At 39.9% G+C, this 21512-nt stretch overlaps 4 protein-coding genes and 1 long non-coding RNA gene across 6 annotated transcripts; all 5 read right to left on the bottom strand.

Moving 5' to 3' along the window:
• Positions 1-3083: 3083 nt before the first annotated feature.
• LOC119903919 lies at positions 3084-3762 on the bottom strand. Its single transcript, XR_005444630.1, has 2 exons — positions 3415-3762; positions 3084-3284 (listed from the first exon to the last, which is right to left on the bottom strand). It is a non-coding gene; the product is annotated as an uncharacterized LOC119903919 (long non-coding RNA).
• A 600-nt stretch (positions 3763-4362) lies between these two features.
• LOC119903554 (gamma-crystallin M3-like) lies at positions 4363-5183 on the bottom strand. Its single transcript, XM_038719809.1, has 3 exons — positions 5151-5183; positions 4793-5035; positions 4363-4662 (listed from the first exon to the last, which is right to left on the bottom strand). The coding sequence occupies exons 1-3, from the start codon at positions 5181-5183 to the stop codon at positions 4387-4389; spliced, it is 552 nt and encodes a 183-aa protein (XP_038575737.1). The 3' UTR covers positions 4363-4386.
• A 3109-nt stretch (positions 5184-8292) lies between these two features.
• LOC119904619 (gamma-crystallin M3-like) lies at positions 8293-9053 on the bottom strand. Of its 2 annotated transcripts, none has more exons than XM_038721435.1 (3): positions 9006-9053; positions 8665-8907; positions 8293-8565 (listed from the first exon to the last, which is right to left on the bottom strand). In XM_038721435.1, exons 1-3 carry the CDS (start codon positions 9018-9020, stop codon positions 8293-8295), a joined length of 531 nt encoding a protein of 176 aa, XP_038577363.1. In that variant the 5' UTR covers positions 9021-9053. The 2 variants fall into 2 exon arrangements, with proteins under 2 accessions (XP_038577363.1, XP_038577361.1); XM_038721433.1 differs by having other exon boundaries at positions 8293-8558; positions 8661-8907; positions 9006-9014.
• Positions 9054-14138: 5085 nt separating this feature from the next.
• LOC119904584 (gamma-crystallin M3-like) lies at positions 14139-14908 on the bottom strand. Its single transcript, XM_038721379.1, has 3 exons — positions 14861-14908; positions 14516-14758; positions 14139-14414 (listed from the first exon to the last, which is right to left on the bottom strand). Exons 1-3 carry the CDS (start codon positions 14867-14869, stop codon positions 14139-14141), a joined length of 528 nt encoding a protein of 175 aa, XP_038577307.1. The 5' UTR covers positions 14870-14908.
• A 4061-nt stretch (positions 14909-18969) lies between these two features.
• LOC119904582 (gamma-crystallin M3-like) lies at positions 18970-19718 on the bottom strand. The gene is made up of 3 exons (XM_038721378.1): positions 19704-19718; positions 19341-19583; positions 18970-19242 (listed from the first exon to the last, which is right to left on the bottom strand). The coding sequence occupies exons 1-3, from the start codon at positions 19716-19718 to the stop codon at positions 18970-18972; spliced, it is 531 nt and encodes a 176-aa protein (XP_038577306.1).
• Positions 19719-21512: the final 1794 nt, after the last annotated feature.

Raw genomic sequence — 21512 nt, 5'->3', positions numbered from 1 at the left:
TGTAAAAGCATCACTTTTGTTTTTGCCCCCATTCATCATGAGCTGAACTCCAAGATCTAAGACTTTTTCTATGTACACAAAATGAAGTTATAGTATTTTTCACAAATCTGTCACAATCTGTGTTAGTGTGCACTCCTTTGCCGAGATAATCCATCCACCTCACAGGTGTGGCATATCAAGATGCTGATCAGACAACATGGGTATTGCACAGGAGTGCCTTAGGGTGGCCACAATAAAAGGCCACTCGAATATGTGCAGTTTCACTGTGTTGGGAGGGTCAGGGGGGGTCAGGGGTGGGGGGTTCTGGAAACCAGTCAGTATCTGGTGTGACCACCGTTTTCCTCACGCAGTGCAACACATCTCCTTTTGCATAGTGTTGATCAGATTGTTGAATGGGGCCTGTGGAATGTCGGTCCACTCCTCTTCAATTGCTGTGTGAAGTTGCAGTCAGGTCGAGACCCCATTGAGGACGACGCGCATGCGGATGAGCTTCCCTGAGACGTTCCCGAGAGTTTGTGCAGAAATTCTTTGGTTATGCAGCAGCTGTCCGGGTGGCTGGTCTCAGACGATCTTGGAGGTGAAGATGCTGGATGTGGAGGTCCTGGGCTGGTGTGGTTACACGTGGTCTGCGGTTGTGAGGCCAGTTGGATGTTCTGCCAAATTCTCTTGATCGACTTTGGAGATGGCTAATGGTAGAGAAATTAACATTCAATTCACGAGCAACAGCTCTGGTGGACATTCCTGCAGTCAGCATGCCAATTGCACGCTCCCTCAAAACTTGCGACATCTGTGGCATTGTGCTGTGTGATGGAACTGCACATTTTCAAGTGGTCTTTCATTGTGGCCAGCCTAACCCCTAAAATCCACTGCCTCCGGCTACGGTGCGTTATGGCTGCGCCACAGTTGCCGGAGCTAATTGTGACCATTATAGTCAATGCTTGTGAGTCTACCAGAGCACGTCCCAGAAGCGGCTCTCCGCTCTGCAGAGAATAGGTAGCAGGTCTATTTTTGCCGCTAGACTTGTCAAGCAACACAGAGCAGATCAAACCAGTCAGGAAGTCAGACACAGAATGGCATAGAGAATCCGGTCAAGTTTTAAAATAAAACACCCTGTGGAGACTCCTGATTGTAAAACAATAAACAGTTAAAAAAGACACAAAAAGAAATACTTAACTATTTAGCCTACTTAATCATAGAAGAAGCACAAAATGCAAACACTGATTGCCAAATCAACAAAATCTAAACATGTCAGCAAAATTAGGCAGGCAAAATGCTCTGATTCTGAAAAGCTCCTTGTACGAAATACTGCCTGAAGAGGAACAAAATGGGGTCACAGAGAGCTTTGAAGAAGGTAGTAGAAGCACAAAAAGGACAAATTAATAACAAGTAAATAATGTGGGGCAGGCTGCACGCTCCACTGCTGAAACGCTTGAGACGCTTCCTGTGGACTTTGACGATGGGCTATGGACGCATCAAAGCCCTGGCGCAACCATAATATGCCGTAGCCGAAGTCAGTGGATTCCTGGCCTAAGGCACACCTGTGCAATACCCATGCTGTCTGATCAGCATCTTGATATGTCACACCTGTGAGGTGGATGGATTATCTCGGCAAAGGAGAAGTGCTCACTAACACAAATTTTAACAGATTTGTGAACCATATTTGAGAGAAATAGGCCTTTTGTGTACAGAGAGAAAGTCTTAGATCTTGGAGTTCAGCTCATGATGAATGGGGTCAAAAACAAAAGTGTTGTGTTTATTATTTAGTTCAGTGTAGTATGTATTATCACTTGTAGTTCTCATGCTGTATTGATGCTTTGTTGATATCTGTATGTTGTTCCCCAAAGTCGCTTTGGATAAAAGCGTCTGACGAATGAATAAACGTGATCTAATGCCATGGCACTCGTGTTGACCAGTGGCAAAGAGACATGGTGACAAACAATGGGGAAAACGTTTGAGGTAAGACAGAGGTGTACTAGCCTCTTTTCCTGCTGTTAGACGTTGTTGCAGTTGCCTTTGAAGTAAAGTGTTGGACAGACGTCTTTGAGAAGGCAAGTCAAAGTGAGAGGGACCATGGAGAGTTTTTTTTTAGGCAATGGAGAGCGAGCCCTACACGGGATAAGGTTTCTGGCTCCTTCTTGTGGGCTTGGTGGAGGGACTAAGTGGAGTGATATGAGCAGCAGAGAAAGACGCAGAAGGTTTTTACTACTGCTGCTTTAACTCAAACTTAGAGCTGAAGTAGAGAAGAAAAATGACAAAAATATCTGAAAATGTGACCTTTGTGAAATCCTCCTGTCTAAATGAATCTCATTTGAAATTGCATTTATGCCAAAGGATCTCTTGTGGACAAACAACTCATGCTGTCCAGCCGCAAATCCGCTGTTGCTTTTTGGACAACATTCCTGGAACAAATGCTGTGTTAAGTTACTGCTAATGCAAACTAAACATTTCCTACTGCTGCAGCTTCATATTAGCATTTAACTGACGAAACACAAGTTGACTTTTATTATGAACTAATCAGCAGGATCTGTGTTCGTCAATGAGATTAGCAATGATGGCTATTGTTCATCACAAATGTGTCTACAAAGTTGACAAGTTTGAAATATTGCAGGGAGTAAAGGAACAAGAAGGAGCAGCCACAGTGAGCTGTTAGATAACTTCAACTTTTCAATGTGGTAACTGTAATGTATTGTTATAGCGCTAGGAGCACGGTTGTAAAATACAGTCCCTGTTCTGTGTGACTCTAGCAAGCCACCATACCTCCTCTGGAGTTGTTCAGGAACCACAGTGCGCCGCAGCAGAATAAAGCATTACAGTGAGCGACAGACAGGTCTCCTTCTTTCGGTCACGGTAGCAGCATATTACAGTAACCAACTCCTTTCACTGTGCCCTGCGGTGTTCAAACTCACGTGCAGCATAAAATCTGATCACTGTCGCTCACAAATTGTTGGAAAAAGGCCAATTACTGCCTGACTTCTTTATTAAAATTACAAAGGGTTGTTTTGCTGCCCCACACTTGCTGTTATGCCTACCACCAGTAGGTGTCAGTATTCTGAGGGTAACCCAGAAGCAGATCGGACAAGAGGGAGAGTTTTAAAAGTTTATTTAGACAATAGTGAAATGTGGATTTGGGGAAAGCTGGCAGGTGAGAGTGGAGGAAGTCCAGGGGAGGTTATTCTGCAAGAGGCTGGATGGCGGGCTTGAATAGGGGTTGGTTCCAAACTGGCTTTCAGGTAGCGTAGGCTGCACAGGCTGGGTTTTCAGGACTGAGTTTCCAGGAATGATTCCTGTGACAGAGAGAGACTTGGTTAAGTTTCGGGGAAAAAAAGGAGTGAACAGCTCAGGCAGGCAAAAACAGGCAGGCAGCAAAAGGCACAAACGTTTAACAAACTGGCTAGAGGGCAGTAGCATACTCACAATGATGTGTGGCTGCTCCTGAAGTACTGCAGATGATTAGTTGCGGAGCAGGTGTGGTGACGACCTCAGAGCCAGGTGTGTGAGAAGCCAGAGATAGGCATGCTCCCCCAAGCACTGCCAAGAGAGTACCACAAGACAAAACAAAAACACAACAAGCACCCAGCACGTAAACCATAGACAAAGAACAAACACACACAAACACCTAAACGGTTACTACAGCCGAGGATTTGTGACAGTAACCTCAGGTGTCACCAGATCGACCAGTGCTTTTCCTGTACAACGCGGGAAGGTAGCATTGAACTATCATGGTACGATGCATCGTTAAACTAACCAACATCTGAAGTACAGCCGTTTCCCAAAAACTGTTGTTGGTCACAACAGCACACCTGTGCAATACCCTTACTGTCTGATCAGCGTCTTGATATGCCACACCTGTGAGGTGGATTGATTATCTCGGCAAAGGAGAAGTGCTCACTAACACAGATTTTGACTGATTTGTGAACAATACTTGAGAGAAATAGGCCTTTTGTGTACATAGAGAAAGTCTTAGATCTTTGAGTTCAGCTCATGATGAATGGGAGCAAAAACAAAAGTGTTGCGTTTATAATTTTCTTCAGTACAGTATTTTTTCTTTCAAGCTCAATTGTAAGCCCTTGTCTATTGGGTTAAGCAGTAAAATGCAGAGCCACATTTCTCATCAGATTTACACAAACGTTAGGATGAACATTTGCTTTCACAGCTGTTTGCTGTCTACTGACCGAGTATATATTTTAAGGTGTGATACATGATATTTCATTGAGACAGTTGGGCAGTAAGTTTGACAAAAGTCAAAGTTGTGCAGCAATAACTTTATTTAGCAGCATTTAATACATTCAGTGACCATTTAGTAAGCATTTATTAGCATAGCAGAAAAAAGCCAGGCGCTCAATTTTTTTGTTTCATCTCTCATTTTTTATTTCAACATGAAATTGTTTAGCACATGTCCATGATGCGCCTCATGCTCATCCACCTCATGCCGCTCATGCCCATGTCCCTGAAGCTCCTGTACTCTCCGGGCCTCATGTACATCATCCTGCCTCTGTAGTGGGGCTGCTCGTACATCAGCCAGTGGCCGTCCATCACGTGGCAGGACTGGCAGTCGGACATACGGTAACGGTCCATGATGCTGTCGCAGTCGTCCATCAGCTCATAACTCTGACCACCGAAGTTCTCCTTCTCGTAGATCTTCATCCTGAACTGGCCTCTGTGCTGTAAAAACAGTTTGAAGGTTTATATCAGCGAGGAGTCATGAAAATGTCTTGTATAATGGAGAATGGTATAATATTATATGATATTAGAGGTCACCCTGTCCAACAAACACAATTATATTATTATTTACCATGGGGATCATACGGCAAGACCTGATGCAGTCTCTCCATCCCATCATGCTCATGTAGTCAGCGTACTCGCCCCTCTTCATGAACCACTGGTTTCCCATGTAGTTGGTACGGTCGTAGACCATGAAGCAGCCGCTCTCCACCCTGCAGGAGTGGCACCTGCTCAGGTAGGAGGTCATGTCAGCGCAGTCGCTCATGCACTCATAGGAACGACCCTGGAAGTTCCTCTCCTCGTAGAAGATGATCTTCAAAAAGGTGAATTGTAATGGTTAGAGAATAAAAGTAACAAGGTGAAAATGTTGATCTCATTTTGTAAACAATTATTTTGGGTTATTAGAAAAAGGTTTTTAATAAAAGTACCTTGCCCCTCATGTTCATGCTGGTGTTGCTCATGTTGGATGCAGATGTGCTGTTGCTCCTGAACTGCCTTCCTCCCTGGTTTAACCCCTTCCTTTTATATCTGACCAAACGTGACGGCCCCCTCAACAGACCGCTTACTCAGCAACTTACTATTGAATGCAGACGTTATGTCCATTTTTTCAGGGACTGGGGACGTAGCTTTCTTTAGAAAAGCCTTTTCTCTCATAGAAAACATTCCCAACGGTGCATGTAACATGTGAATAGGTGGGCCCATGTGACTGTAAAAACTCTGTATGTGAACTGTATTGGTGCATATTTATTTATTCTTTTGTTATTTGACTTGAGCTTTGGTGTAATTCATGTGTTACACAAACACAATCAGAATTAGTTAATGTGCTTTTTGAATATTGTGCGAAACACTGGATTTGGCTGTTTTCAGAAGCCCATTATAGAAGTGTTAATTTGATAGTGGTGACAGAGGTGCTTCTAGTAATTTACTCTTGGTAGTGGCATGTCAGCAAACATGTCTTTAGGTCCCCCACAGGATTTCTGTTTAATTGAGAAAGTGAGAGGTAGAACAACCCTTTACCTTAATGGACATTTCTGAGAAATCTAATCAACAAGAAACCAGCTTGCAGAGATATTAAATGACTGCATTGTGTTAACAGTTTGATAAATGCCTAAATTATACAACAGAGATACATACAGTCCAAAGTGAAGAATTTTATTTTACTTACTACTACTACTTACTACTTACTGAGTCATATAGGATGTTAAACCATCTGCAAATTTACAATCCAGATATGCAAATAAATACAATGTTAAGAACATATTGTTTAACATAAACATAAATAATCAATAGCAAATTCAACCAACTTCAGTCACATAATTTCAACCTGTCCTTACTAGAAACACGATTGTTTCTTAAAGCCCATTATTACGACCAATATTTATTGTGGCAGTGACTTCTAGTGGCTGTACGACGGTGGGGGGAAGGGGGAAGTTCGGTGTCGTGTCATACATAGCGAGAAAGTCCATTTAAGGTGGTGGAAGGATAGGTCAAAACCAGGACTTTCAAACAGGAGAAAGGCGAGTCCCATGTGAAACCAAGTAAATGTTGAGTTATTTTGAGTTTTAAGTTAAATAGCATTACTGACTTCCATCGCATGATTTAAGTAATGTAGTTATGTTAACCCATACCACGATGTCTTCCTAAACCCAACCAAACTGCAACAGTTTCACAATGTTGACCACGTGTTTAATGTCATGTGACTGACATCACGTGACTTATGTAGCGAAGTTAAGGCCCAATCAGCTGTGCTTGACTGCTCTGGGAAGTGCTCATATTTTGTTTTGGGAGACATGGACAAACAACCTATTTTGTCATTTAGGTTTGAGGACTAATAGCAAAATTTGAATAAAACAAAGTAAGACCAACATGAGAAATTGGTCACTATGACATGTGCGTGAATAAAGCTAACAAGATATTAAAAGAATAATTTGACATGTTGGAAAATCTATCTATTCGCTCTCTGGAGTCAGAAAATCTCTATTTTCCTAAATGTCAAACTAAGATACTGAGCTTGTCGGTTTTGTAATATGTTTTTTGTGTGGCTGTGGTGATTTATGTTTTGTCGATATATTAAGTGCATATTTTATACGTTGATATAGCTAATAAATAAAAATAACATCTTATATAAACTGACTGTGAGCAATATGTGCTGCGGGGACAGGAAGACAAACAGCAGGCTATCATGCGGCGGTTCAAAGAGCAAACCACCTTCCAGCTTGAGAAAGCAGCTATTCTGTACACAGAATATAACAATGTCCAGTAAATACAAAAAACACTACTAATACAGGAAACAAATTTAGAAAAGATGGTGGTGGGTTTTGTTTTAAATGAGAGTGAAGTATATGAAGCAGAAAAAACAACTTTGTAATTCTTCTCATCATCTCATCCAATCATCAGCCCAATACCTCTTCAAAGTAATGCTGAGTGAAGGGTCAGTGCTTTCAACAAGAAAATTACAATGTAATTATGTAAAGATTTCACTCAAAGTGATGCTGGAATATCTCATTTAAAAGGGTTTATGTTCTCTGGAGCATGAATGTGCTCAGAAAAACAACAACCAGCTAGTTTATAATGCACGTTTGGAAAAGGATCATCCTCCAGGGTTGCATAATTGTGCTCTGTAAATGAACAGCCCATACATTTTTAATATTTTGTGGGGACCGATGGTGGTGCCAGAGAAAAGGTTAGCAAAGGTCAGGGTCAAATTAAGTATATGGATTCAGACTCAGGACAATATAAATAAACTGTAGGTGAGGTGCAATTCTGAACTGACACTGGTACCAAAGTAAAGGTCAAGGGGTCATCAAAATCCTTGGACTCATCCTTTTGGAGTAAGTCCAATCAGTAAGATCATTAAAAGGATTATTCTGTGAATTCCATGATGATGTTTTTTAGTCTAGACACAACTTTGATTTGTACTTTCTGTTCATTCTTTAGGGTTAAGCCTCTGGTTAAGTTTACGATCATATACCTTATGTTGTTCATTATAGTGTGTTGGATCAATTTCTTTCCTTAGAAAGTCCTGATTAACTGAAAAGGTTTGCAGTTCAGCACTAGACAAACCTAACACTTGCGTTAAAGGATTATTTTACAAATCTGTTCTGTTGTAACTCTACCCCTACTGTCATTAAAACAGAAAGTATCCCATTGACAGATAATTTCACACACATATAATTTGACAGACATTTCATTGTCATAATTTAGTTAATAACATTTTTACTACTACATATTTTAAGCTATACTTTATATAAATAATGAAAAAAATCTAAAGTAGCGGTGCCAGAAGAATGGCTACTGGTGTACTATAACCAGCACAAGTGCAACTTCTGTCATTTTGTGTACTGTATCACAGCAACAGTCTTTTCTGTTTTGTTGACATAATATTTACATATTTAAAGGTGTTTTTTTATGATGTTAAAATGTATATTATCATGGCATGTTTGTGGTGTGCGCTAAAAATCACTGGAAAGCCCTAGACACATAATACAGGAATGGCTGCTAATGCAACAGGTTCAAACATTTTGTCAAAAAACTTTATTTTGGCGTATTACGACATCTACACAAATGATTTTACATGTCCATGATGCGCCTCATGCTCATCCACCTCATGCCGCTCATGCCCATGTCCCTGAAGCTCCTGTACTCGCCGGGCCTCATGTACATCATCCTGCCTCTGTAGTTGGGCTGCTCGTACATCAGCCAGTGGCCGTCCATCACGTGGCAGGACTGGCAGTCGGACATACGGTAACGGTCCTGGATGTTGTCACAGTCGTCCATCAGCTCATGCATCTGACCACCGAAGTTCTCCCTCTCGTAGATCCTCATCCTGAACTGGCCTCTGTGCTGTTTTTTGGAGAGAATAAAAACAAATGAATGTCTTAATATTAAGCTTTGTGGGGGTTGTTGCCTGTAGCAGATGACCAGATGCTGTTTTATACTTACCATGGGGATCATACGGCAAGACCTGATGCAGTCTCTCCATCCCATCATGCTCATGTAGTCAGCGTACTCGCCCCTCCTCATGAAGTACTGGTTTCCCATGTAGTTGGGACGGTCGTAGACCATGAAGCAGCCGCTCTCCACCCTGCAGGAGTGGCACCTGCTCAGGTAGGAGGACATGTCAGAGCAGTCATTCATGCACTCATAGGAACGACCCTGGAAGTTCCTGTCCTCGTAGAAGACGATCTGAAAGGACAATATATAAAGAATAGGAATTTAAGCTAAAAAATAACGTCAGTGTACTTGATAATCAATCAAAACGTAGTTGAGGTTAGTGTGCTTACCTTGCCCATGGTCATGGTTGTTGTGTTAGTTCTTCAGAGAACTGTGCTGCTGCTACACTGATGCTGGTCCTGTTTTAACTGTTACTTTTATACCTGACCAAACCCAAAGAATCTGCGGCTCCCATTGTGCAAACCCCTGACCCAGCAACATGGTATAGAGGCATATAGAGGGCTGAGAGGCATTTGTCACATTTCCATGTGACTGGATCCCCTGGAAGACTTTAGAATGGATTTTTCATAGGGAGGTCAATACAGTGAGCATTTTTTGAAGTTACAATACAGAGTAACCAACAATAGCCTCTTTTACACATTACAAAACACACTGTATCGCTCTCTGATTGGTAAGTGGACAATTTATTGACATCAGCTTTTGTGTGAGCACAATAGTCTGACATGCCAGTATTTAATGCACATCCATATGAACAAAACATGTTTATCCAGCTGTTTGTGGAGCCATGCCATAAGGACATTTAAATTTAAGTTTTTTGTTTGTGAATGTATATATATATATATACATTCACAAACAAAAAACTTAAATGTATGTATATATATACATACATATATATACATTCACAAACAAAAAACTTAAATGTATGTGTATATATATATACATTCACAAACAAAAAACTTAAATTTAAATGTCCTTATGGCATGGCTCCACAAACTTATACACCATTATGTATAAGTGCTTATCCCTGCAGGGTCGCGGGGGGGGGGGGCTGGAGCTAGTCCCAGCTGACAGTGGGCAAAAGGTGGGGTACACCCCGGTCACAAGTTCATCACAGGGCTGACACATAGAGACAAACAACCATACACACTAACATTCACAATTAAGGGCAATAATAATAATAATAATAATAATAATACATTTTATTTCTATAGCGCTTTTCAGGACACTCAAAGACACTTTATGGGTGAAAGTTATGTACATTTAAAACCGATTTAAATTTAGAGTCACCAATAAACCTACCTGCATGTGTTTGGACTCCACACAGAAAGGGCCTGGGATGACCAAGGTTTGAACCCAGGAGCTTCTTGCTGTGACTACGCCATCCTGATCAAAACCACATTAACTTATTTTAAATTTTAGTGGAGAACCCAAAGATACCAATATGTAATTTCTGTATTTTGAAACAATAGATATGAAGACAAAATATGTTTTCCATTGAGACGACGGTTTGAATTATTCAGCGTGATTGTAATCTAATTCAGATTCATGACGAGTTAGAACAAGCAATAAGTCTGAAATAAGTTTTCACCCTCAAGCTACTTAACTGAGAAAGACACCGGATCAGGGATTGATTAACCATTTGGACATGTTGGATGTAAATTGTTTAAAAATGTTGTGGTCTTGTATGGAGCATTTGCTTGAGGTAAGAGTATATCCAAAAAAAATTTCTAACTATGTAAAGGATTGAAAAAAGGCCATAAATGGTTCTTTGAAATGGCATTTATGCAGTGACGCTAACTAATTCACTAAAATATGAAGCAATAAATTCTTTAAAGTGGTCAGTGGGAGCATCACTATGCTTTTCATGGCTATAAACATTATATCAAGGTAACTCAAAACCACACCAGGGATTATTTATCAGGCAAAATGTGTGTAACATCGGAGTGTATCCTTGTTTGAATGTGAATTATAGGAAACATATTTGAAAAAGCCACACAAAGATTGTAATGTCACTATGTTTTAAACAACATGCATGCCTTTACAAAAGAAAAGATTTTGAGAATAATCCCAAATCAAATCAAGTGCAGGAAAGTAGCTAACATGGCTGTAAATTCTGGTTTAGCCACTACTGATTTGGACTTTTGTAACATAATCCCACTAGATAATGGAGTAAATTAATTTCATGGTACACCTAGCTTGCCCTTATAAGTTCATTATTACGTTTGTTATTAAGCTAGGTAGTGTATGCTTAATTAGTATGCCCACTAATTAAGCACCTTACAAGGCTGTAAGTCATTTGTTGCACTTTACTCTTGTGATTTGGGTTTTGGAAAAGAAAAAATGACACACATGTCCAAAATGGGGTGGTGATGGTGCAATGGATAAGACTATGCCTTTGGTGTGAGAGACCCGGGTTCAATTCCCCACTGTGACCTATCAACCAATGTGTCCCTGAGCAAGAAACTTAACCCCTCGTTGCTCCAGAGGCGTGCGACCTCTGACATGTATAGCAATTGTAAGTTGCTTTAGATAAAAACATCAGATAAATGTAATGTAACATCCTTTGCTACCACCAGTGTGGTAACCAACTATTTTGGTTTTCTAATAACTGTTCTCTTACTTCCATATCATGAACAGCTGATTTGTTTGGAGTTGGATGGGAGTGTCAGTCTTTTCTCTTTGAGTTCAGACAGACTGGTCCGATCTGTATCAGCTTGGTGCAGGGACAGGAGTTTATGGGAGACGAGTAGTTCTACCAAACAAGGAGAAATACTTAGTACAGTAACTCCAAAGTTGATGTAGATGTTATGTCTTCTTAGTTAGCCACTGGCAGGGGCGATTCATGTGTTTCCTCAAGCAAGGGAGATTGGGGTACCAAAAAAGAAAAGAGAAAAAAGTGAAGGAACTCAACTTCTTACAAATTTTTTTCCAAAGGTGAGCACAATCACAATCAGGGCTGGACTGGGACAAAAAATCGGCCCTGGCATTTTTGGCCCTGGCGGCTCACCAAAATTGGTCGGACACCCCTCACCAATACACCATCCTTCCATTTAATGGTTCAGATTAGGGGTGTGACGACACACTTAGCCCATGAGACAAGATTGAGGCCATGACAACAAGACAAGAATATATTTTAATAGGCCTACTATTTAGGCAAAAAAATGTATTGATGAAATACGTAGTTGATAGGGAAGATTTTGAGCAACAAACACTTAATTTCCTGCATTCTGGAGACATTTTCTGCACCAGGGAAGCACAAAATTCAGGTGGCAGGTAACAATTTGGAATATAAAAATATAATATAATGCAGTAATCTGTTGCTCATTATTGTGCAAATAAACCTTTTTCATAGCATTTTTATTTACTAATTAACATTTCTTGGTACAAGCTATTTTTCAGAACATTTTTAACAAATGCTTTCAAGAAGTGATGGGTACAATATCCCAACATTCCTAGTGTAAATGACCATCCCTGCTCCCTCCCTACAGGCTGAGCTACTCCATGCTTGCCGGTGGGGCCACGGCTCTCCTTTACTCCATCAAGTGCCTGTGCCTGCATTATTTTGTGTACTGCAGCTGATGTTGAAGCTACTGCAGCCCGGTGGCAAACAGAGCGGTTGTTTTTGCACATTTGGCGGCGGGGGCGCTACACCCCCCCCCATGTTATTACACTTTTGTGTATGTAGCAGTACATTTAAATAAAAATTGCGCAATACACTACTTTAGAATTTATTATTCAATTTTACGCATAACAGTGCAAGAAAATCATGCGATTAATCGCGATAAACAATTTTAATCATTGACCAACACTAATAAATACATAATTTATGTTAAATCAGCCTCAAAGGTTCGTCGGCCCACTGGGGATTTGCCTGGTATGCCAGGTTACCAGTCCAGCTCTGATCACAATTAACACAGTTAAAGAATGGTTTAAGCTTAAATCAGCAGTTTTTTAGATTGAAGTCAGCGAGGAATCTAGCTTGATGCATATTTGCATTGTAAACATTTTTTATTGTCACATAGACATACCTGTTGAAAGATTTATTCTCTGAATTAACCCATCCCTCAAGGGAGCAGTGGGCTGCCACTGTACAGCACCCGGGAACCAATGCCCTATCTATGCCAGTGTCCTGGTCCATGGCACTGACTGGAGAACCTAACATGTTTTTAATGGTGGGGCACCTGGGACCTTCTTGCTGTGAGGCCGCAGTGCATCCACTAGTCCACCATGCCGTCCTAGGCTACAACATAAATTATTATCTGCATTATAAATTAATCAGCATCATAGCTACAGTGTCAAATGACATCTATCAACATTACCTAGCAAAGCTTAACATCAGAAAAAAACACATGCCCCCCTCAGTTTCAGTAACAGCTACAGAGAGTGGAGTAGCGTCAGGTTTCTCATGATCTCACTGAGGATGTGAAACAAAGTGAGATTTGATCTAAATTATTTGTAAACAAATTTTAAAAGATGCGTGAGAGACATGAACTACTTATGTACAAGGCCCATGTGTGCTATGACCCTTGCCACTGGTATGACATTTGGGAATCACCACCTTGTTTAGAGTCATAGTGTGTATGAATCCTGGAGTTAACGATTTTGTCAATAATACTGCAAAGAATTTAATGGCATTGACACCCTCACTCTAACTTTCAGTCTACTTCATACATATCATAGTTAAAAATGTCAAAATATCAATGATCTTAGGCTAAATCCTGTTTGTGTATGTAAATAATTTTGCAGTAAGCAGTAGGCATGAATGCACCTTAAAGAGAACTCTAAACCCAACACATTTGATAGACTGATCTGACATTTGAAGAATGACCCAACAGCTTAGTTTAAACTATTTATTCTTCTATATGTTTATTATATTTGAATGATTTGTACATTAGAAATTATCTTAAGGCAGACCATTTTATGTATTCACTTTGTGCTTCTCTAGCCTTTCTGTTTCTGTGACAGCATTCAGCGACAAGACTCCAGTGATGCCGGAAGAACTAGGTCTGAACTAGTCAGACTGCTGGTATGACTTTGTTTAATCTTCTGTTGTAATTCTGCAAAGTCCTCACTCTATGGTTTGGTTTATTATTATGTGGGACCCAGGAAGATGTCAGAAGCTAATGATGCAGATAATTCACATAAATTAATTCTTTAATTCTACTATTTGATGCACACTTATCAGAAATTATGTAGATATATTTCTATTAGCTTTGTTCTTGTATTATCACAAGATGTCTTAATGTATTTTTTAAGTTAGATGTAAAGCCTTGTTTGGTGTGACAAAATCAGAACTTGTAACTACAATTGTAACAACAATTTAACTTGGTGGACGTGATGGAAGTGGAATTAAATGTAATTACTTTAAATTTGCTTTTCAAGAAAAGTTACACTAATTTTATTAAATACCATGACACCAAATTTTAGAAAGTTATATCATTTATTGAAGTCAAAATGTACAATTAGCACATGTCCATGATGCGCCTCATGCTCATCCACCTCATGCCGCTCATGCCCATGTCCCTGAAGCTCCTGTACTCTCCGGGCCTCATGTACATCATCCTGCCTCTGTAGTGGGGCTGCTCGTACATCAGCCAGTGGCCGTCCATCACGTGGCAGGACTGGCAGTCGGACATACGGTAACGGTCCATGATGTTGTCACAGTCGTCCATCAGCTCATGCATCTGACCACCGAAGTTCTCCCTCTCGTAGATCCTCATCCTGAACTGGCCTCTGTGCTGTTTTGAAGAAACAAGAGAATAATGTGTTTTTTTACCCCCAGAGTTGAAAAGGTGTTATTACTCAGTTGTTGTTTTTTTTAGGTATGTTTTATACTTACCATGGGGATCATACGGCAAGACCTGATACCACCGGTCCATCCCATCATGCTCATGTAGTCAGCGTACTCGCCCCTCCTCATGAACCACTGGTTTCCCATGTAGTTGGGACGGTCGTAGACCATGAAGCAGCCGCTCTCCACCCTGCAGGAGTGGCACCTGCTCAGGTAGGAGGACATGTCAGAGCAGTCGCTCATGCACTCATAGGAGCGACCCTGGAAGTTCCTGTCCTCGTAGAAGATGATCTGAAAAAAAGATTAATGGGTTTTAATGACCAAAGTCATACTTACACTGTCCCCTCAAATATTTGTAAGCAAATTATTGTTGATGAAATATTTTTTTCCTACCTTGCCCATGTTGATGTTGCGTTGGTTTCCCAGATCTCTCAGAGAACTGTGTTTGAACTGATACCCTGCCTGTCTGAACAAGTTACATTTATACCTGGCTAGAGACAAAGACTGTGTGCCCCTCTATTGTATAAAGTCCTGACCCAGCAACCGACTATAGAAGCCTATAGAGATACCCATATACCAACAGGGTCACAAACCTCTAAACAGAATTTTCCCTTTACAAGAACAGAGCATATTTAAAAAGGAAATGATTTAGCAGTGTATTAGGTTATATATGAGACTGTTAACTATAACTATTGATTCTATTAATAGGCAATAGTCAAAAGCCCCACTTACTTAAATTATAGCTTGAGCTCACATTTTGATTCTCCTAAAACAATAGGAGCCAACAAGCTTTCATTTTATCAAAGCTAAAAAATCAGTGGACAAAGGGCTTTTCAAACAAAACCACAATAGCCATCATTTGTGGGCAAGCGCATCATTTTATTGTCATCTGCAATGGGTATGTCACCCCTGAAGGCTGGTATTATCATTTCAATGATATTTACACACACAGAGCTAAAGGTTTTCTTAACACAGCATAACTGATATACTGTAAATAGGGTAATTAGCTAGTTATTTCTAAAATCGATGTTCACTCTCATCTTTTAGCAATTTCTGTTCCATTACTTTTTGGCTTCTTTTCTGCCTTTGAATTATTTGAATAAGTCTTTGTCAAACATAACCGTTACTCAAGTTATGCAGTACATGTCAGTATGTGGAAATACACATTTTCATGTGAGAAGAACTTTGTTTTAATGAGACTTTACAGGCTTTATGGGCTTGAAGAGAACAACTGAAACTGAAAGTGAACATTAGCCCACAAACTGCTGGACAGACCTGGTAAACCAAAACATGTAGTGAGGGTTAAACCTGGGAACATCTGGCGGAGGCCCCTGTCTGTGATGTCTTTAACTTCCACTTCTGGAATAATTCCTTGTGCATCCTGGGGGAATTTTGAAAAGCTTCCATGGTAAAGGCTGGTAGGAGCTGTGGTCCGAAAGTCGGTGAAGAAAGACATCAAGCTGATGAAGGAGGCCTTCCGGGCTTGGTCGGCACAGAAGACTCCTGAAGCAGCAGACAGGTACCTGGAGGCCAGAAGTGCTGCAGCTTGAGCAAAATTCCGGGTGGAGTGGGAAGAGTTTGAGGAGGCTATGAAAAAAAAAGTGAAGTCTATGAAGTCTTTGAGGTAGTAGAGTTAAATGCAGAAGGCGGAGCTGAGCTGGAAGGCAAAGCTTTTCATTTACCAGTTGAACTACCTTCTAACCCTCACCTATGGTCATAAACTGTGGGTAGTGACTGAAAGAACAAGATTGTGCATACAAGCGGCCAAAATGAGTTTCCTCCATGGGGTGGTTGGGCTCAGCCTTAACAAAAGGGTAAGAAGCTTGGACATCTGGAGGAAGCGCTGAGAAGAGCAGTTGCTCTTTTGCCTCGAAAGGAGCCAGCTGAGGTGGTAGTTAAACTAAATGGGTGGGGGGGTGAGGCGGCCGCATTACATATTCTGGAGCTCTGCCGGTGCGCCTGTGAAGGTGTTATATGTCACTTCCTGTGTCCCCTTTGAGGCGCTACATAGCACTTGACGCTATGAATATAAATTAATATTGGCGTGTGGATGTCTTCGGGGCGGGACTCTCATCCTACATGTACAGTTTGGTGCAGATGTGAGCATGTACACTGAAGTTATAACAACTTCCTGTTTCATAGCGAATCATCGATACCACGGACACGCCCATTGACGAAAACTCACAGATAGCACAACTTTTCATTGTCAATGCCTTTAGAAGGCACAGCAGAAATTTGAAGTCGATCGGACTAAATCCCTAGGAGGAGTTCAAAATGGCTGACTTCCTGTTGAGTTTAGGGTATGGGTTCTTGCGGCTTTTTTGTGCGTGTTGATATGATACATGTCCCCAGAAAAGTTCTTGCATGTAGGTTGAACGTGGCCGAGGGGCTAATTTTTTCCAATTTTGTAGGGGGCACTAGCGAGCCATTTTGCCACGCCCATGGGCGAAACCCATAAAATACGAAATTTTTCACCACTTCTGACATGTGTGCAAAGTTTGGTGAGTTTTCGAGTATGTTTCTCTTCAGTTTCAATAGGGACCTCGCACGGTGCTTGGGTGGTGCTAGAATTTCTAAATTAAAATGGTGTATGTACTCTCGACCAAGAATGTACTCAGCTAATATCAATTCAATCAATTAGCTTTTGTAACTTAAATGCAAATTTGGAAAAAAGGTTCATCAGCTAGGGCTGCATAATTGTGCTCGGTACATTTGTCAGCCAATTCAATTTTAAAATTTTGTGTGGACTGATAGTGATGCAGGACAACAAACGTCAGCAAAGGTCAACAAAAGTGTTTGGATTCATACTCTAGACAGTGGATGTAAATAATGTGTTGGTGAGGTGTAATTCTGAACTGACAATGGCACATAGTAGAAGTCAAGGGGTCATCAAAATCATTGGACTTTTTAGTCAGGTCATAGGTCACAGAGACAGGACTGGTGAAAATTGCTTGTAATTGCATTGTGAAAGGACTGTTTTGTAAGATCTTACTGCTGTATTCAATACCATTGACCATCACATCCTATTACAGAGACTCTAACATTTAACTGGCTTTAAAAGAAGTGCTCTAAGCTGGTTTTGGTCCTAGATTGATCTAAATTTGTACATTTTAATGATTAATCCTCCATGCACACCAATGTCAGTCATGGAGTTGCTCAAGGTTCTGTGTTTCATTTAGGCAATATTATCAGGAAAAACTCCAACGTTTATGTCTTTGCATATAAATTATATCCATCGATCAAGTCAGATAAAACAAATCATTTTCCTAAATTTCAAGCATGCTGTAATGACAAAAACGCTGGATGACCTGCAATTTTCTGTTAATCTCAAACAGAACCAAAGTTATTCTACTTGTGTTTTCCTGCTTTTATCTTGTGTTATTTGTTTATGTGCATTTCATTGTCTTTGTTCTTGTGAAAGCACTTTGTAACATAGTATTTGAAAAGTGCTCAGTAAATAAAGACTGGCCTCCAGCACCACTGTTGTAACACTGTAACTGTTATCTTTGATCAGGACATGTCCTATAACTCCCACGTAAAACAAGCTTCAAGGACATTCTTTTTTCACCTACATAACATTGTAAAAATCAGGCACATTGTGTCTTAAAATTATGCAGAACAAAAAATTTGTTACGTCTGGGCTGCATTATATCAGATCCTTATTACCATGCTGTCTGAACAATTGAGACAATTGGCCACTGTCACTATAGCCAACTGCTTGCTCATGGTGGGAATTGTTGGGTCTTTGTAAATAATATTGAAAAGAGTACCATCTGGACCTGCTCTAAATAAAAAGTGCAATGAGATAACTTCTGTTATGAATTATTGCTAGGTATAAAATTGAAATCAATTGTTTTACAAAAACAATTGACAAAATATTTTTTTAGTCTGGATACATCTTTCTTTTATACTTTCTAATCATTCATCAAGTCTCAGGTTAAGTTTACAATAATATACCTTCTGTTGTTCATTAGAGTGCGTTCAATTCCCTTCCTTAGAAAGACCCTATCAGCAGAAAATGTAGCTTGTGTTAAATAACTGTTTTGCAAACATACTGTCAAACCCCTTTCATTAAAACAGAAATGATCCCATTAAAAGACACTTTTTAAATTTTTCATTACCAACTGATTTTAAGAGTGAAATATTGATACTTATATAAATGTAAAAATAAAATGTAAAAAATGTACCTAAATAATGTAAAAAAGTAGGGGTGCTTTCGAGCTGGAAACAATTTTGTTTTTTAAAAAAGTGGCAAAAAGTGTTAACTACTTTGTAGACATTGCAGACATTTAGTAACCTGTGTCATTCTGTGTACTTTTCTGTATTGTTTCTCATATTTAAAGGATTTTTCTGATGTAAAAACATATAAAAGCATGGCAATATCACTAGCCCCATGATATAGGAATGACTGCCCAATCATTTACCAATATTAAATGATGCGACAAGTATAAATATTTTGTCAGAAAAGTTTTATTATATTTATATTTTCTACAAAAGTGTTTTTACATGTCCATGATGCGCTTCATGCTCATCCACCTCATGCCGCTCATGCCCATGTCCCTGAAGCTCCTGTACTCTCCGGGCCTCAGGTACATCATCCTGCCTCTGTAGTTGGGCTGCTCGTACATCAGCCAGTGGCCGTCCATCACGTGGCAGGACTGGCAGTCGGACATACGGTAACGGTCCTGGATGTTGTCGCAGTCGTCCATCAGCTCATAACTTTGACCACCGAAGTTCTCCCTCTCATAGATCTTCATCCTGAACTGGCCTCTGTGCTGTTTGTTGGAGAGAATAAAAACAAATGAATGTCTTAATATTAAGCTTTGTGGGGGTTGTTGCCTGTAGCAGATGACAGATGCTGTTTTATACTTACCATGGGGATCATACGGCAAGACCTGATGCAGTCTTTCATTCCCATCATGCTCATGTAGTCAGCGTACTCGCCCCTCCTCATGAAGTACTGGTTTCCCATGTAGTTGGGACGGTCGTAGACCATGAAGCAGCCGCTCTCCACCCTGCAGGAGTGGCACCTGCTCAGGTAGGAGGTCAGCTCAGGGCAGTCATTGCTGGTCTCATAGTGGCGACCCTGGAAGTTCCTGTCCTCGTAGAAGATGATCTGAAAGCACAACAAAGTGGGATTTTTAATTAGGAGGCTTTTCATCAACTCAATAAAGAGCTTTATAAATTAACAATTTAAGGGGACTTTCTTTTTGAATAGATCATTCCCAGTACCTACCTTGCCCATGGTCATGATTGTTTGATGGTTGTCAGGACTGAGCTGTGGCTGCTGTGTATTCCTGTCGGTGCCAACCGCTACTTTTATACTGGCCTAATGTGAAAAAAGTATGTAGGGCTTCTATTGTGCAAATCCCTGACCCAGCAACATGCAATGGAAGCCTACTGAGCAGTCAGGGCACTAAAGGGTTATTATCTAGCACTATACCGCTCTGGTGGAAATGCATGTAGTGTACACATGCAGTATTATTGTCTAACGTAAAGATAATAAAGAGAAGCTTCCAACAGTAATATGATAGCCATCCCTATCGTTCACTGTGTATTTTATATTTCACTTACTAAATGATAAAAAATACTTTCTTAAATAGAATTTAAAATCAATTTATGTAAAAACAATCAGATGACAATCAGCTAATAAAATCAAGTTATTATAATTATAAGCATAATCATTTTGCAAATGATGCAACAATCTGAATAGGTCATTACATTTCCATGAAGGCTGGACTGACAATGGACATATTGATTTATATATGTTTTTTATTAATAATATTAAAACTTTGCTATTACATACTCTTAAAGATAAATCTAAAAAATAGTAAAGATCTTTTTATCTTTTAGAGTTTAGACTTGCTGTAGGGATAACTGACAATTTTCCTTCTCCTTTTAGAGAAGATTAATGTTTGTTACTAATTTGAGTCCCTTAACCTAAACAAACATTGACTTTAGATCAGAAAACAGTTATATCAGTCTACAACTATTGGTGATGTCACATGACACCTTTTTCTCATTTAGATTCCTAAGGACTTGTTGAAATTGTTTCTAATGTTTTATACATAACTTTTTGCTAATACAGATTTGATAATATGTGTTGGACTGTAAATTTAATGAGTCTGTATATTTTGCCAACTTGGAACAAACTACTGCAACATAATGCTCGTCTAACATATTTTAGAAGTCATTTTTTTACAGAATTTTGCCCAGTTCAGGTGCCCAGGTTTCACTTTGCCTAATCAAAAGCAAATTAGGGCTGCCAAGCTTACGACCTTTGGGTATCAAGTATAGGTACTTGTTTGTACTCATTCCCACTTGCCCTTGCTAGCTGTCAGATGTCACATAACATTGATTTACTTTGAAGAAAATGTTTTGAGTTTGAATACACTTTTCACATATGTTTGGTGTCATTCTGTGGAAAAGTGATGGAAATAAAATATTTTTGTGTATTAAGTTTGGATGTTTTCCAAAGTGCACATGCACGCTGTTGACACAAATTAATGTCATTGTCACCTGACTTGACTATGTTTCTGGTTTTCTTTTTTTTTTTACAGCATTGTCCACTCATGTTTTGGATAAAAGTAAAATGACTGGGGCATCCCGGTGCTACTATCCCTTCTTTCTTGCCTCTTTGCTGTCTCTCTTCAGCTGTTCCTACCCAAGAAACACAAAAGCCCCCCAAAAGATGTTATAAAATCACAGACATTAGTTGCCCAGGACCAGGCTGAAGACCAGGGGCGATCGCTCTTTTTCAGCAGTTGCCCCCAAACTGTGGAATGACTTACCTCCTCACATTAAAGTGGCGCCCAACCTCCACACCTTTAAATCTCGTTTAAAAACATACTTTTATTCCATGGCTTTTAATTCAGCATGAGAGCTGCTGTGGTCTTGCTGTCAGTGTTGGTGTTATTTGTTTTGTTTTTGTTTTTATTTATCATGAGCATATTTTATATCATCTCTGTAAAGCACTTTGGTAACCTAAATAAATAAAGTGGATTGGATTGGAGTCTGAAGAGAAGCTACTCTTTTTCTATCCACA

This window comes from Micropterus salmoides, unplaced genomic scaffold (assembly GCF_014851395.1).
Source record: "Micropterus salmoides isolate LMB-PRFRI ecotype aquatic unplaced genomic scaffold, ASM1485139v1 Ms_hic_scaffold_15, whole genome shotgun sequence".
In the NCBI taxonomy this organism is placed as follows: Eukaryota; Metazoa; Chordata; class Actinopteri; order Centrarchiformes; family Centrarchidae; genus Micropterus; species Micropterus salmoides.
Note: the sequence above shows the minus strand (reverse complement) of the source record. Positions and strands in the feature narration are given on the sequence as shown.

What these genes read in the sequence shown, in the direction of transcription:
- LOC119903554 (XM_038719809.1), bottom strand. Translation starts at nt 5,183, where the DNA reads ATGAGCAACACCAGCATGAACATGAGGGGCAAG. An exon ending in GCATGAACATGAGGGGCAAG is followed by an intron (nt 5,036 to 5,150) that starts GTACTTTTATTA and finishes ACCTTTTTGAAG; the next exon opens with ATCATCTTCTACGAGGAGAG. An exon ending in CTTGCCGTATGATCCCCATG is followed by an intron (nt 4,663 to 4,792) that starts GTAAATAATAAT and finishes CTGTTTTTACAG; the next exon opens with CACAGAGGCCAGTTCAGGAT.
- LOC119904619 (XM_038721435.1), bottom strand. An exon ending in CTTGCCGTATGATCCCCATG is followed by an intron (nt 8,566 to 8,664) that starts GTAAGTATAAAA and finishes TCCAAAAAACAG; the next exon opens with CACAGAGGCCAGTTCAGGAT.
- LOC119904584 (XM_038721379.1), bottom strand. An exon ending in CTTGCCGTATGATCCCCATG is followed by an intron (nt 14,415 to 14,515) that starts GTAAGTATAAAA and finishes TCTTCAAAACAG; the next exon opens with CACAGAGGCCAGTTCAGGAT.
- LOC119904582 (XM_038721378.1), bottom strand. An exon ending in CTTGCCGTATGATCCCCATG is followed by an intron (nt 19,243 to 19,340) that starts GTAAGTATAAAA and finishes TCCAACAAACAG; the next exon opens with CACAGAGGCCAGTTCAGGAT.